Below are 16,554 nucleotides of genomic sequence, written 5' to 3'. Positions count from 1 at the left end.
CTTTTGTGGTGGAAAACTTACTGGGTTGAGCATATCAGGTCAACCCTGTTACCAATAGATTGACAGGCTAGAAATCTTTTATAAATTTGATATTTTTTTGTGAAGTTGCATTCAATTGCCAGTCCCTATTGCACACAACAAGCCATTCCCCCCGTCACGAGGGGATTTATGGTTGATTTAAGATGAAATCGTCAACCCTGTTACGGTCAACCCTGTTACGGTCAACCCTGTTACTTTATTTGGCACTTAATAGGCATTTACTATAGTACAGTTTTTCTTTAACCTCTTGAGATGGCAAAATTCGTTTTTTATGAAGTAAAATATATGACAGAATGTAAAAATTAGGTGAAATCAAAAGTTACGTACTTCCAAGTTACACTTCTCAAAAGGCATCGAATTGGTGGAACGACCCAATTACCTGCAAAAGACAGAAGGTAATTATGAGTTAACGTGCTTATTTTTCATTTCATTAGTTTGTTCCCATTTGGAATTCATCTCCTAGTCATGTAATCTTTTCTGATACGTTTATTTCTCCACCGCTGATGTGCAGTTGAGTACGTCATTGCGGACTGTGCTGTGCTCACTCATGCTGTTCTATTCCATTTTACTGCATACAGCACCAGAGGTGATCATCTAGAACAAAATCCCAAACTTGACCTTTCTTCCCATTAGGTGTGGTAATTAGTGTTATTACAAAAGCTGTGGTGGTGCAGTCAGCAGCAAATTCCACCCAATTTGTGTAAATTGTGCAACAACTTTCAGTGTTCCTCCAGTATCTCTACCTGGCACCCTGCGAAATATACAACTAGAGCCTGGATCTTGCCCCCTTGACAGCACTTAATCAATTCCAAGCAAGACTTTAGCACTATTACCCATCTGTTTTATTAACATCTGGGTAAAGGTGTTTGGGGAGTTACCAGGAATCAGGTGCAATGTGTCCAAACCTGGCTGCCAAGATGGATAAAATGTATATAGTTGACATGGCGCCCTAGTGGAAGCCTAAGCACAGAGCTCCTGTAAATGTGTACATATTTTTAGGTGTTTTTAATGGTTTTGTATTTAATCAGCTCTTTTGTTTTTTATAACATTTAGTTTTATTGCACATATCTGGCATTTTGGTGCCACTGATTTGCAGATTGACTGGCAGGTTAACACTTTTTTGGCTTGGCTAGCTAGCTTTTGTTTGAAAAACACATGGAAACAATACCATCTTTGTTTCATCTGGCTGCCAATTCGTGATCTTTTGAGAACATCATTTGAGGAGTGGCCTGAAGTGTAAGAGAAATGGGAGACGGAGGAATCCCGCAGTGCTGAAGCAGAGGGCTCATAGAGAGGGCGACTATTCTGAACTTTGTGTGGTGAGCTTTCTGGCGCCCAGAGCTGCTGAGGCATCAACCAAGTAGGTGCTACACAGAGTGGAAGAGGAGAAGTCCAGAGGCTATAAGATGATACAAGATCATCAGCAGACTCCATCACCATCATCTACCATCCTCTGTCTAGCTCACTTTGCTTAAGCCATGAATTGACCCCCTCTACCTTCAGAGGATGTAGCTTTCAAAGACTTGGCCTATTGGTTGACCTGTCATGATATATTGCTTGCTTGTTTTTTGCTCTTGAAGCGCTTTCAGATTCTATGAAAATCGCTATAGATGTAATATAAAATATATATTATTTATCTACTATTATATATATATATATATATATATATATATATATAAATAATGCATCCTTCACTTTAGTCAAAGATTAGAGTGAAGGATGCATTGATAGTGTCTGTCTGGGTGCAGGGCCCTACAGACTGAAGACAGGATGAGATGGTAAATAGGGCCTGTGTTTTAAACTCATTCTGCTGCGTTTGATAATCACTGATTAGCCTGGGTTCCTTCCACTTAACTAATTCTCCCAGGTGTATAGCTGCCTCACCTCTCGCCACAGCTGCCCCGACCAACAGACAGCCGAGCATAATTCACTCCTCTGTTAATCAACTAGATTAACCTGCTGACAGCTCCACCAGCTAAACCAGAATTTATGTTCACCCAGAGTTTCCAAGCAGAAGACAAAGATTTTTTGCAGGGACATTGTGTAGATTATTTCATGGTCATTTATATTTTTCAATCTGGAGATACTTTCAACATGTTCTGTTTACAGAACAGACTCCAGTGGCGAAGGAGAACGTTGTTAAACTAAAAACGTATATGCTTTTAATTAAGGTCTGTTAGTACAGACAGCCTGTCATCACTTTCAACAATAGCACTCTTTACTGCGGCCCCCAAGTTGGTAAAATATATATTTGCAGTATAAAACACTTAACTTAGAAATGCAATATCTACTTTAATGGTACATTAACATACATTTACCCATAACTGAGTTTTCTGAAATAACTTCATACAAAAACAATCTTACACACTTGAGGTAGCCCTTTACACTCGTACACGTATAAAAGGTTGAAAATGGCAGATTTGGGTACAGAAAAATCGTCTAAATTGGGACGCAGTGGCTGCACAGTAACTTGCTATGAATTAAGTCAGACCTCTGGCTCTGCACTTCACAACACTGTATGGGTTTAGACTTACTGCCGTTATGAACTTGAGCACCTCACGCGATGTCACGGCTCTCGTCGTAATGAGGACCGGACCAAAACGTAGCGTGGTAAGTGTTCATGATTCTTTATTAACCAAAACACTTGAACAAAGTGAAAAAATCGAAACAGTTCTGTAAGGTGCATAACCTATACAGAAAACAACTACCCACAAAACACAAGTGGGGAAAAAAGGCTGCCTAAGTATGATTCCCAATCAGAGACAACGATAGACAGCTGCCTCTAATTGGGAACCACACTTGGCCAAAAACAAAGAAATAGAAAACATAGAAATAACAAAACTAGAATGCCCAACCTAGTCACACCCTGGCCTAACCAAAATAGAGAATAAAAGCCTCTCTATGGCCAGGGCGTGACAAGAACTTTCCCCCCATCCCTCCCTCTAACTGGGCAACCATAGAACATTTTTGTTGTCTGAGTGAAGGAAATACTGTAAATGAAGAAGACTCTTTCTATTTTGAAAGATGAGATTGTTGATGATTATAATAAATACCACTTTGAAGCCATTCAAGCAAGCCAAACACCCGTGTTTCCAAATGTGCACTTCACATATCCATGTCATAAAACTCATGTCATATACAGTGTCAAAATGTATGATCACAATGTTTGATGTACAGTTACAAGGTGACATGGCGTCAACCCCTGAGTTGTTCTGAACAGAATGAGCCTGTTTGTCTAATGTGAAGAAAATTAGCTGTGTCACACGTAACTGAATGCGCTCATGACTCCTTTCTATGCGCACCAAAATTGCTATCTGTTTCCCTGAATTGCATTGTGAAAGCCTAACACTAATGTCATATTTTATAGCTTAGCTAGTCAGGTTGGCAATATAACACGCTTTCAAATGATGCCCACCCGACCCATATTGCGATTTAGAATGGAGTGTTTTTGGATTGTGTAAAGAGTAATTGTGGCATGTCCATTATCAAAAATGCTGATTCGGTTGTAAAAAGGTTTAATATGGGCTATGATGGGACCAGAGTGTTCCCAATCAGGTCACATGGTGTTAAAAACATGGGGGTTTCATATGCACAGACACAGACAAAGCAACATGATTGGACAATAAAACCCAAAGGGCTGAGCTTGTTCTATGCAGGTTTGCATCTTGTGCAACTATAGGCCTAATAATAAACTAACTCACAGTCTATGTCAGCTATTGTGCTTATTGATTCATTCCAGTTCATAATTTTTGATTAAAAAAGTCTAGGTAGCCTAATTAGCCCAAGTTAGATTTTACTCACAAATTACAGAAATTACAGCCTAAAAATGGACAGAGAGATAGGACTATATGTTCATCTTATCATATTTCTCCAATACCTATCTTGTTTGCAATGAAACTTGTCCCTGTTTGCAAATAATTCAATCTGAAACGTCATTAGGAATCTGAACATTGTACATTCAAAAGTTAGGCCTACCTTCCCACCCCAGACAGAGAAGGTCTACCGACACAGCAAAATGTATGCTTTAATTTAAGAGTCTATTAACATAATACAAAAATCCACATCAAAATCTGTCAGTTTAAGCCAAAAATAAAAACCAATCCACCGCATCCACCTACAGTGCCTTCAGAAAGTATTCGCACCCCTTGACCTTTTCAACATTTGGTTATGTTACAGCCTGAATTGAAAATGTATTAAATTGAAACTGTGTGTTACTGGCTTACACACAATACCCAATAATGTCAAAGTGGAATTATGTTTTTAGGATTTTTACAGATTAATTAAAAATGAAAAGCTGAAATGTCTTGAGTCAATAAGTATCCAACCGCTGTGTTATGTCAAGCCTAAATAAGTTCAGGAGTAAAACATGTGCCTAACAAGTCACATAATTAGTTGCATGGACTAACTCTGTGTGCAATAGTAGTTTAACACATTTTTTTTATGACTACCTCATCTCTCTACCACACTCATACAATTATCTGTAAGGTCCTTCAGTCAAGCAGTGATTTTCAAACACAGATTCAAACCACATTTTCCAACGTTTTCCAACGCCTCGCAAAGAAGGGCATCTAAAAAGCAGATATTGAATATCCCTTTGTGTCACGTTCTGACCATCGTTCGTATGTGTTTTACTTGTTTTAGTGTTGGTCAGGACGTGAGCTGGGTGGGCATTCTATGTTGTGTGTCTGGTTTGTCTATTTCTATGTTTGGCCTGATATGGTTCTCAATCAGAGGCAGGTGTTAGTCATTGTCTCTGATTGGGAACCATATTTAGGTAGCCTGTTTTGTGTTGGGTTTTGTGGGTGATTGTTCCTGTCTCTGTGTTTGCACCAGATAGGACTGTTTAGGTTTTCATTTGTCTTGTTTTGGTTAGTCTGTTCATGTATAGTTGTCTTTATTAAAAACATGGATAACCACCACGCTGCATTTTGGTCCGCCTCTCCTTCACCACAGGAAAACTGTTACACTTTGAGCATCTCAAAGTTATTAATTACACTTTGATGGTGTATCAATACACCCAGTTACATCAAAGATTACAGCCGTCCTTTAACTCAGTTGCCGGAGAGGAGGGAAACCGCTCAGGGATTTCACCATGAGGCCAATGTTGACTTTAAAATAGTTATAGAGTTTAATGGCTGTGATACGAGAAAACTGAGGATGGATTAACAACATTGTAGTTACTCCACAATACTAACCTAAGAGTAAAAAGAAGGAAGCCTGTACAGAATAAATATAATCCAAAACATAAATCCTGTTTCCAACATGGCAAGAAATATTATCCTGAATACAAAGTGTTATGTTTGGGGCAAATCCAATACAACACATGACTGAGTACCATTCTCCATATTTTGAAGCATAGCGGTGGCTGGATCTTGTTTTGGGTATGCCTGTAATTGTCAAGAACTGGGGAGTTTTTCAAGATAAAAAAGAAACAGAATGGAGCTAAGCACAGTCAAAATCAAAATCCTATAGGAAAACCTGGTTCAGTCTGCTTTCCACCAGACACTGGGAGATGAATGCAACTTTCAGCAGGACAATAATTTAAAATACAAGGCCAAATCTACACTGGAGTTGCTTACCACGAAGACAGGGAATGTTCCTGAGTGTCCGAGCTACAGTTTTGACTTAAATCTGCTTGAAAATATATGGAAAGACTTTGAAAATTGTTGTCTAGCCATGAAGAATTCTAAAAAGAATAAATTGTGCAAATATTGTACAATCCAGGTGTGGAAAGCTCTAAGAGACTTACCCAGAAAGACACACAGCTGTAATCACTGCCAAAGGTTATTCTAACATGTATTGACTCAGGGGTGTGAATACTAATGTAAATTGAGAAACGGCAGCAGGAGCAGCGAGAGGAATGGACATGGGAGGACGAATTGGATGGAGAAGGACCCTGGGCTCAGCCTGGAGAATATCGCCGCCCCAAAGAACTGGAGGCGGCGAAAGCGAAGAGGCGCTGGTATGAGGAGGCGGCGTGGATGGAAGCCCGAGAGTCAGCTCCAAAACTTTCTTGGGGGGGGGGACTCACAGGAAGTGTGGTGAAGCCAGGTAAGAGACCTGCGCCAACTTCCTGTGCTTACCGGGGGGCTGGAGAGACCGGGCAGGCACCGTGTTATGCTGTGAAGCGCACGGTGTCCCCAGTGCGGGTGCATAGCCCGGTGCGATACATTCCAGCTCCGCGTATCGGCCGGGCTAGAGTGGGCATCGAGCCAAGTGCCATGAAGCCGGCTCTACGCATCTGGTCTCCAGTGCGTCTCCTTGGGCCGGCTTACATGGCACCAGCCTTGCGCATGGTGTCCCCGGTTCGCCTGCATAGCCTAGTGCGGGCTATTCCACCTCGCCTCACTGGCAGGGCGACCAGGACCATTCAACCGGGTAAGGTTGGGCAGGCTCAGTGCTCAAGAGCTCCAGTGTGCCTGCACGGTCCGGTCTATCCGTCACCACCTCCACGCACCAGCCCTCCGATGGCAGCCCCCCGCACCAGGCTGTCTCTCCGGCTCATCCTTACAGAGGCTCCCGCCTGTCCAGCGCTGCCGGAGCCTTCCTCCTCTCCAGCGCAGCCGGAGTCTCCCGCCTGTTCGGCGCTACCAGAGCTCCCGCCCCTCAGTCCAGAGGCGCCAGAGCTACTCAGTCCAGTGCTGCCAGAGCCTTCCCGTCTGCCCAGCGTTGCCGGAGCTTCCCGTCTGCCCAGCGCCGCCTGAGCCTCCCGTCTGCCAGGGGCCGCCAGTCAGCCAGGGGCCGCCAGTGCCGCCAGTCAGCCAGGGGCCGCCAGGGGCCGCCAGTCAGCCAGGGGCCGCCAGTCAGCCAGGGGCCGCCAGGGGCCGCCAGTCAGCCAGGGGCCGCCAGTCAGCCAGGTGCCGCCAGTCAGCCAGGTGCCGCCAGTCAGCCAGGGGCCGCCAGTGCCGCCAGTCAGCCAGGGGCCGCCAGTGCCGCCAGTCAGCCAGGGGCCGCCAGTGCCCCCCTCAGCCCAGAGCCCCTGCCCCTCAGCCAAGAGCCCCTGCCCCTCTGTCCCGAGCTGCCGCCCCTCTGTCCATTGAGAAGAGTTGCCATGGTTAGGAAGCCACGGAGGCGGACAATGAGGCGGACTAAGACAATGGTGAAGTGGGGTCCGCGTCCCGCGCCAGAGCCGCCACCGCGGACAGACGCCCACCCAGACCCTCCCCTATAGGTTAAGGTTTTGCGGCCGGACTCCGCACCTTTGGGGGGGGTACTGTCACGTTCTGACCTTTATTTCCTTTGTTTTGTATTTATTTAGTATGGTCAGGTCGTGAGTTGGGTGGGCAGTCTATGTTCGTTTTTCTATGTTTTGAGGTATTTCTATGTTTCGGCCTAGTATGGTTCTCAATCAGAGGCAGGTGTCATTAGTTGTCTCTGATTGAGAATCATACTTAGGTAGCCTGGGTTTCACTGTGTGTTTGTGGGTGATTGTTCCTGTCTCTGTGTTTTGCACCAGATAGGACTGTTTTAGGTTTTCGCACGTTTGTTGTTTTGTTAGTTTATTCGTGTACAGTTTCTTTATTAAAGTACAATGAATAACAACCACGCTGCATTTTGGTCCGCCTCTACTTCACCCCAGGAAAACCCTTACAGAGACTCTCACGAACACAATGGAGATTTGCTCTACGACTCCCACAAGTTACACGGGACTCGTCTGAAGGTAACCCATACAAATGAATGGAAGTATACAGGTACAGTAGTTTTGTGCCTACAAAAATATGGGGTTAAATAGTCCAAAAAAAAAATCTAAAATATTTTATGAGCTTTCTTATATCTCTTAGATATAGGACAGACACTTCAAAACCTTATTCCTTATCATACATTTTTGGACTGTCTTTTTTCCCAATTATGAATGTGTTTCTATGGGCTATAGTAGTAAAGGACAAATTCAATATTAGATCAAATCATTTGTGTGTGTGTGTGTATATATATATATATATATATATATATATATATATATTTTTTTTTATAGCTAAAGGGGTCCTAAAATTCCAAATCAAATAGCTAAATGATTCATGGTATGATCAATTCCATATGTTACCCTAGCTTAAACCCCGTCTGGGTTTTAAGCTTAATCAATTGATAGTGATAGAATTAGATTACTTCATTTTTTTTGTCTGCTAGGCTATAGAATGTCAAAGAAACGAAACAATGATATTCCCATATGCATCTGAGTCATGTCTTTCCAGGGGATTTTACAGCTTGTTTCTACCAAAGCATCACTGACCAAAGCACTGTTATAGATCACTTGATACAATCGGACACATTTTATTTTGTTCAAAATCTTAAGCTAACAAGACCTGTTTTTTGCAATTGTCTTTAATAAAAAGGTGAGTCTTGGTTTTAACTTAACAGCCCTTCACAGAGAGCCTATTTAAAGCGTGCATGGTGGGTAGAGGAATTGACCGACAAATCTATGGATATAGCAGCCTATAGCCTAATTTTGTCTGTCAAACAGGTAGGCCTAAACCTCTTATTTCTTAAATAGGCTCCAACACAAAGCCCTTGTTGAGACATATTAACATTTCATCAGTTACAAATTACATGACCCTCCCCTGGACTAGATTTAAAAAATACTAAACCCTCCCTTTGACTGAAATTGAAAAAGCATGACCCTCCCCCCCCCATTTTTCCACGAGGTAACCATTCTGTACATTTCGATCCGTCCCTAAGCTAAATCAAAAGTGGTTTGGCGCTGCCACACCTGGTTGAAAAGTGCTGTGGCAAATGCCGCCTCGCCACACGTTTTCCGGCAGCCCTGAAAAGTACAGTCAATGTAAAATGCACATAAAATCAATAGTGTAATTTTGGATTCAGTCTTGTGTCAGGAACTGTTGTGTCCTCATCTTTGGACGAGTCATTTTCCCCCATCCAAACTGTTTCCTTTCAATTGCTACAATGTTTATGCATGTGTATTTCAGATTTCTTCTATAAGAAACGTTTCAATTCATCCCTATCATATAAGTCATTTCCCACGAGTGTAAGGGGTTAATACATGTCACAGATTGATGTTTTCTTTGTTGTTAATGTTCCGCCCTTTTGCCAGTTCAAATAGTTGGTGTCACAGGGCCCAGTACTTTGCTCTGTTTCTTAACAACTTGATTCTAGTGGTATTGCTATGGCAAACAAAAGGGTTGTCAGGAGTGAATGTTTTTCAAACATGCAACCTTCCTGTCGAAGAATGACTTGGTATTTGTGTTAGGTCTAGATCCCAGTGTAAACTGTATTTTTACAACAGCACAAAAGAAAACGATTGAATTCTTAACTGACCAACATCAGAGGTCCATTCGCCTGAGCGATGGAAGTTGCTGCAAGATGATGACACGGACGTATGTGTTTTTGAACTCTATAACTGTATCTCCTGTACTCTCCATTCTCCAAAAGGAAACACATCTAAATGTCACTAACAAACCATGCATAAAGCACAGAGTTAATGCAAACCATGCCATGCTAACTAGTTCACACTAATTTGAATAATTCAAACAATTAATCCCCCATCTATTAAACATAATTGTTATTCCTGATTTGCTTTGCTTTATGAGTTTGTAGAAATATTAAGGAAGCAGTTTGTCTTCATTATGCCGGTTAACATACCTACTCCATCCTTTTCCTGTTGATTTAATACAATCGCTCAGCTATAGTAATACCATTCATCTAACTGTGGCAACAAAATAAAATGTGAAAAGTAGGGAACATTAGTTTTCCTGCAATAACGTCTGAATTAGTACATCGTGTAATTAGAGTCTCTTGTTTTGTAAGATTTCTGTCTGGGAAAAGCGGTTAAGGACTAAATGATCAAACCAAATTTTATTTGTCACATGCGCAGAATACAACAGGTGCAGACCTTACCCTGAAATGGTTACTTACAAGCCCTTAACCAACAATGGCTATGGCTATGTTTATGGCCATCATTTAGTGATCTAGGAGTAGTGATCTAGGAGAGCTGGGCATCAGTGATTCATTGGTAGTAATATTATACACATTAATCATGACTCCTTATTTTCTTGACTCTCCCAATCATTCTACTCCAGCAACACAAGAAGATAGAGATTCCCTTAAGAGAGAGTGCTTCAATGGAGAGGTGGAATGTAGCCAACTTGACTGTATCTTCAGAAGAACTAGCTGCTTGTCTGAGATATGGGCTAGCTGGGACTGAGTGGGGACTGCTGGTCATAGGGTAAATGAAGTAATAAAAAAAGAGAACATCCTGTCATGCAATGGTTTAGTAGTGACCCTCTGCATTATAGCCATGTATTGCAACATGCATCAGGCCAAATCACTAGAAGAAGCCAAGGGGATAAATAGAATATGCTTAGTTTGGATGGAGCTATAGTTGTTTCCCATTATAGTCTGAGAATTCTAAAGTTAGACAGTTGGGTGGATGAATGACTGAAATGTAATAACACAGGAGATAAATGTACTACTAAAACAACTTGACAGAGACTGACTGTAAGTCTCCAACTCACCAAGTCTAACGGGAAAGCAAACAGTCTATTGTACAGTAGATGGTAATCTGTGTAAAGTAATAAAGTCATATGTCACTCAGGTCCTGGAACATGGTGGGAATGTTATGGCAGGTGCATGGTGGTCATGTAAGCTACAGTTCATCCACCTGCCTAAGACCCCATTCCTTACCATTGGAAACAACATATTAATAACAAAATCTCAAGCTGAGGCAAACATCATCTGAAGAGTATCTGTGGGCTGTAGAGAGTTAGAGAGTGGCTCTCAGGTACGTAGGTAAGGAGGGCACTTACTTGAGCACATGCGTGGAGCCGTTGATCTGTGTGGCCGAGCAGGGGGGCCCTGGCCCTAGTATGGATGGCCGCCTGACGCTGTAACGCTTTCTCCCACAGCAGAGGATGATGAGGAAGGCACGGCGGAAGGACTTGTTCAAGAAGGCATAGAGAATGGGATTGAGCATGGAGTTAATGTAGCCCAGCCACAGGAACGCTGCCCACAGCTGGTCGGGCACTGTATAGCTTATGAACGGGTCCACCACGTTTGTGATGAAGAAGGGGGCCCAGCACAGGCAGAAACAGCCCATGATGATGCACAGAGTCTTGGCTGCCTTCGTCTCCGTACGCATGCGGTGGTTGCGCTGGTGGTCGGCGCTGTCTGCCGAGGCGGCAGCGCCCCCTGCCCGCTGCAGCACGCCGATTTGTCGTGCGTGCGCCCGTGCAGTCACATAGATACGCTGGTAGGCCAGTACCATCAGAACCAGAGGGATGTAGAAGGCCACCACGGAACACGTCAGAGCGTAGGGCTTGTTGACCATGAAGACACACGCCGTCGAGTTGGCTGCATCACCGCTGAACTTCCGTTCCTCTATCTACCAAGGGGTTGGGACGTGGTAACACCACACATATCACACACACACACGCACACAGAAGAAAAACACATACATACATAGTTAATGTGTCAGTTCAATGAACTTTAGTTTCACAAACACAGTACAGTTATAATTCTGAGAACAGGTCTATGATATGACAAGTTGATATGGATGAGGACAATACCGTTCGATGGCAAATTGTGGCAATTCATTATTTCCATGGTGAGAGGATGAGCTTGTCAGGGTAGTCCACCATTTACAGTGGAGTCCTGTAGGCTACTGATGATTAAGTTGATTTTTCTAAACAATGAAACTTAAGTTGGAGTGCAATGATGAACAGTGCACAAACCAATCTCCAATTAATGCTATTTCCTGAGCTGACTGACTAGGTCCAGACTGGGAAAGAAGAGGTTCTCTGAACTGATCCTTCATCACTGTCTTCTATCGGCACCCTGCCAGAACGTCAGGCCACTTTCACATCACATCTGTGCCTACTGCCTACGAATCAAAAGCGTTTTGAGCTCAGTCAGGAGAAAATAAATGACACTATGATCGATAGATATACGCAACGCATCTTTTTATTTTTAATCAACAGGAACTCCATCTGCATTGGAGAGGCAGCTTCGACTGGGCTAGCGTCCTACCCACTGGGCACACACTTGTTGAATCAACGTTGTTACCACATCATTTCAAAGACATTACATTGAATCAACGTGGAATAGATGTTGAATTGACGCCTGTGCCCAGTAGGTAACGTATTAGCTAGTCCTGGCTCAGGAGACTATTGAATAAATAATATTGGTCTATCTGTTAAAACTTGTCATATTCATCTGTATGCAGATGCTACTGTTATGTATATCATTGCCCCAACTGTTGACCAGGCTATGTAAGACCTGCAATCTGAACTTGTTGCCTTACAGAAAGCCCTGGTTGGTTTAAAACTTGTACTTAATGTGGGCAAGAGTAAATACATGTTGTTCTCTAATTCTTGCAAAAAACGTTTCAAATGGACTACATATTTATTCATTGGGTGGTTCTCCCATCAAATCGGGTTCCTAACTATAAATATCTGGGCAGTTGGATTGACAAAGATCTCATGTTTAAAAAACATACGTTTGAGCTAGTTAAAAAGATAAGATTTAAAGTGGGCTTCCTTTTCAGAAATAGATCTCGCCTCTCCCTAAATGTTGGTACTCAGGGCACCACTGTGAATTAGGCTCCCCCGAATATATAAAAGCAAAAAATATATATATATATACATTTGATATCAAACCACAAATTAGCTTCTCCGAGGGAACCCGTCAGAAGATCTGTCCATTTGCCTCATGTCCTCAACTTCTTTCACAGCTTGTTGTTTATTTGTTTATACATGCATTAGTATATCGACTGGGCCCTCTCGTTGGATGAAGCTTTGGCAGAGATACTAACGACTGAGCCTGGAGATGTGTTTCTGCTTGACCTACTGATTCATTTCTAGGTATATGGTTGTGGTCACTTGCAATGTGTAGACCTATATACACTCAGTGTACAAAACATTAGGAACACATTCCTAATATTGTGTTTCATCCCCTTTTGCCCTCAGAACTGCCTCAATTCATCGGGGCATGGACTCCACAAGGTGCCGAAAGCGTTTCACAGGGAAGCTGGCCCATCTTGACGCTAATGCTTCCCACAGTTGTGTCAAGTTCTTTGGATGTCCTTTGGGTGGTGGACCATTGTTGATACACACAGAAAACTGTTGAGCGTTAAAAAAAACTGCACTGTTGCAGTTCTTGACACACTCAAACCAGTGTTCCTGGCACCTACTACCATAAGCTGTTCAAAGTCACTTAAAAGGCAAGTTCACCTAAAAATACTTCTTGGCCCTTCATAACACTTGCCTAGTCATTTGTCAGTACCACAGACAGTTTTTAGGTCCATTGTTTGATTAATTAGATGTAGGTAATAAGCTGATTCTACTCCCGCCTTACCGATAGTAACCCCATACAACGTCAAAGTCCATCATAAATACCTCCCAAACACACTGCTCTGGCCTCCCTTGACCGCAATAGTCCTTGTAATGACTTTCTTGGCACAATTTTTTGGTTTGAGCCGGAGTATACTGAGGCTGAATTGTTCCATTTGCGGGCTGACCGAGAGAAAAGAGCTATATAGAGGGACAGGAGCGAACAAATGTTCCGGAAACACAGGCTCTTCCCAGAATGCACGGTGACTGATGTGGCAGTTGAGGGAGATACCTACTGTACTGTACTGTACTGTAACAACAGACAGTGAATGTCTCGGCTGTCCAGAATGGGACCATCTTATTCTGAGAACGGAGGAGGTAGAACATCAGACTGACGATGCAGCAGAAGATGGCGCATACGTAACTAAACACTCCGATTTCTTGTCTATCATCAACAGTGTGTTGGAGAATGTCTTCAGAATGCCCAGGATCAACTGGAAACAACGTGCCACACCTGACGGTCCAAATGGGAAACTCTCTGAAGAGTAAATGTTTTGGCTAATATTACTCACAGGATATTTATATTACTCTCTAACTGTATTTTCAAGTATCCTGCCTACACTAGAGGTCGACCGATTATGATTTTTCAACGCTGGTACCGATACCGATTATTAGAGGACCCAAAAAAGCCGATACCGATTAATCGGACAATTTTTTTTCTCATTTATTTGTAATAATGACAATTACAACAATACTGAATGAACACTTATTTTAACTTATACATCAAATACATCAATAAAAATCCATTTAACCTCCAATAAATAATGAAACATGTTCAATTTGGTTTAAATATTGCAAAAACCAAGTGTTGGAGAAGAAAGTAAAAGTGCAATATGTGCCATGTAAGAACTAGCGTTTAAGTTCCTTGCTCAGAACATGAGAACATATGAAAGCTGGTGGTTCCTTTTAACATGAGTCTTCAATATTCCCAGGTAAGAAGTTTTAGGTTGTAGTTATTATAGGAATTATAGGACTATTTATCTCTATACCATTTGTATTTCATTAACCTTTGACTATTGGATGTTCTTATAGGCACTTTAGTATTTCCAGTGTAACAGTATAGCTTCCGTCCCTCTCCTCGCCCCTACCTGGGCTCGAACCAGGAACACAATGACAACAGCCACCCTCGAAGCAGCGTTACCCATGCAGAGCAGGGGAACAACTACTCGAAGTCTCAGAGCGAGTGACGTTTGAAACGCTATTAGCGCGCACCCCGCTAACTAGCTAGCCATTTCACATCGGTTACACCAGCCTAATCTCGGAAGTTGATAGGCTTGAAGTCATAAACAGCTCAATGCTTGAAGCATTGCGAAGAGCTGCTGGCAAAACGCACGAAAGTGCTGTTTGAATGAATGCTTACGAGTCTGCTGGTGCCTACCATCGCTCAGTCAGACTGCTCTATAAAATATCAAATCATAGACTTAATTAAAACATAATAACACAGAAATATGAGCCTTTGGTCATTAATATGGTCGAATCCGGAAACTATCATTTCGAAAACAAAACGTTTATTTCAGTGAAATACGGAACCGTTCGGTATTTTATCTAACGGGTGGCATCCATAAGTCTAAATATTCCTGTTACATTGTACAACCTTCAATGTTATGTCATAATTATGTAACATTCTGGCAAATTAGTTCGCAATGAGCCAGGCTGCCCAAACTGTTGCATATTCCCTGAATCTGCATGCAATGAACGCTAGAGAAGTGACACAATTTCACCTGGTTAATATTGCCTGCTAACCTGGATTTCTTTTAGCTAAATATGCAGGTTTAAAAATATGTACTTCTGTGTATTGATTTTAAGAAAGTCATTGGTGTTTATGGTTAGGTACAATCGTGCAACGATTGTGCTTTTTTTGCAAATGCGCTTTGGTTAAATCATCCCCCTGCGTTGCATCGATTATATGCAACGCAGGACACGCTAGATAAACTAGTAATATCATCAATCATGTGTAGTTAACTAGTGATTATGATTGATTGATTGTTTTTTATAAGTTAAGTTTAATGCTAGCTAGCAACTTACCTTGGCTTCTACTGCATTCGCGTAACTGGCAGGTTCCTCATGGAGTGCAATGAGAGGCAGGTGGTTAGCGCGTTGGACTAGTTAACTGTATGGTTGCAAGATTGAATCCCGGAGCTGACAAGGTAAAAATCTGTCGTTCTGCCCCTGAACAAGGCAGTTAACCTACTGTTCCTAGGCCGTCATTGAAAATAAGAATGTGTCCTTAACTGACATGCCTAGTTAAATAAAGGTGTAAAAAATCAAATTTAAAAATAAAAAATCGGACAAATCGGTGTCCAAAAATACCAATTTCCGATTGTTATGAAAACTTGAAATCATCCCTAATTAATCGGCCATTCCGATTAATCGGTCGACCTCTAATCTGAATGAACATTCTACATTACCATGGAAATTATTGCATCATGCACGGCAAGCGGTACCAATGTGCCAAGTCTGGAACCCACAGGATCCTGAACAGCTTCTACCCCCAAGCCATAAGAGTGCTATATCGTTAACAAAATAGCTACACAGACTATCTGCATTGACGCTTTTTGCACCAACTTTTTCACTCATCACATACGCTGCTGTTACTGTTTATTACATATTATTCCTATTTATACGTACATATCTACCTATACGTACATATCTATATGGCCAAGTTATCGTTATTCATTCATAAAGTGGTAGGCCACAGAAGCTCACAGAACGGACCACCGAGTGCTGAACTGCATACCTTGTAAAAATGGTCTGCCCTTGGATGCAACACTCACTACCGAGTTCCAAACTGCCTCTAAAAGCAACATCTGCACAAGAACTGTTCGTTGAGAGCTTCATGAAATGGGTTTCCATGGCCGAGTAGCCGCACACAAGCCTAAGATCACCTGATGCGCAATGCAAAGTGTCGGCTGGAGAGGTGTAAAGCTCAACGCCATTGGACTCTGGAGCAGTGGAAATGTGTTCTCTGGAGTGATGAATCACGCTTCACCATCTGGCAGTCCGACGGACATACCTGGGTTTGGCGGATGCCAGGAGAATGCTACCTGCCTCAATTAACAGTGGCAACTGTAAAGTTTGGTGGATGAGGAATAATGGTCTGGGGCAGTGTATGGTTCGGGCTAGGCCCCATATAGTTCCAGTGAAGGGAAATCTTAACGCTACAGCATACAATGACATT

At 42.4% G+C, this 16,554-nt stretch overlaps 1 protein-coding gene across 3 annotated transcripts in view; it reads right to left on the bottom strand.

Annotated features, from left to right (window-relative positions):
- LOC112220734 (5-hydroxytryptamine receptor 4) overlaps positions 1-16,554 on the bottom strand; it is a 135,030-nt gene that overhangs the window by 40,600 nt on the left and 77,876 nt on the right. For 2 of the 3 annotated variants that reach the window (XM_042302892.1, XM_042302893.1), the window contains exon 6: positions 10,797-11,371. In XM_042302892.1, the coding sequence (XP_042158826.1) occupies positions 10,797-11,371 (575 nt within the window). Of the gene's footprint in view, positions 1-341; positions 419-10,796; positions 11,372-16,554 lie in introns of those variants that run through there. The other variant, XM_024382593.2, reaches the window with a different exon arrangement.

The sequence above is a fragment of the Oncorhynchus tshawytscha genome, linkage group LG21, assembly GCF_018296145.1.
Source record: "Oncorhynchus tshawytscha isolate Ot180627B linkage group LG21, Otsh_v2.0, whole genome shotgun sequence".
Taxonomy (NCBI): Eukaryota; Metazoa; Chordata; class Actinopteri; order Salmoniformes; family Salmonidae; genus Oncorhynchus; species Oncorhynchus tshawytscha.
The sequence above is the reverse complement of the archived record's forward strand: the minus strand, read 5'-3'. Positions and strand labels throughout refer to the sequence as shown.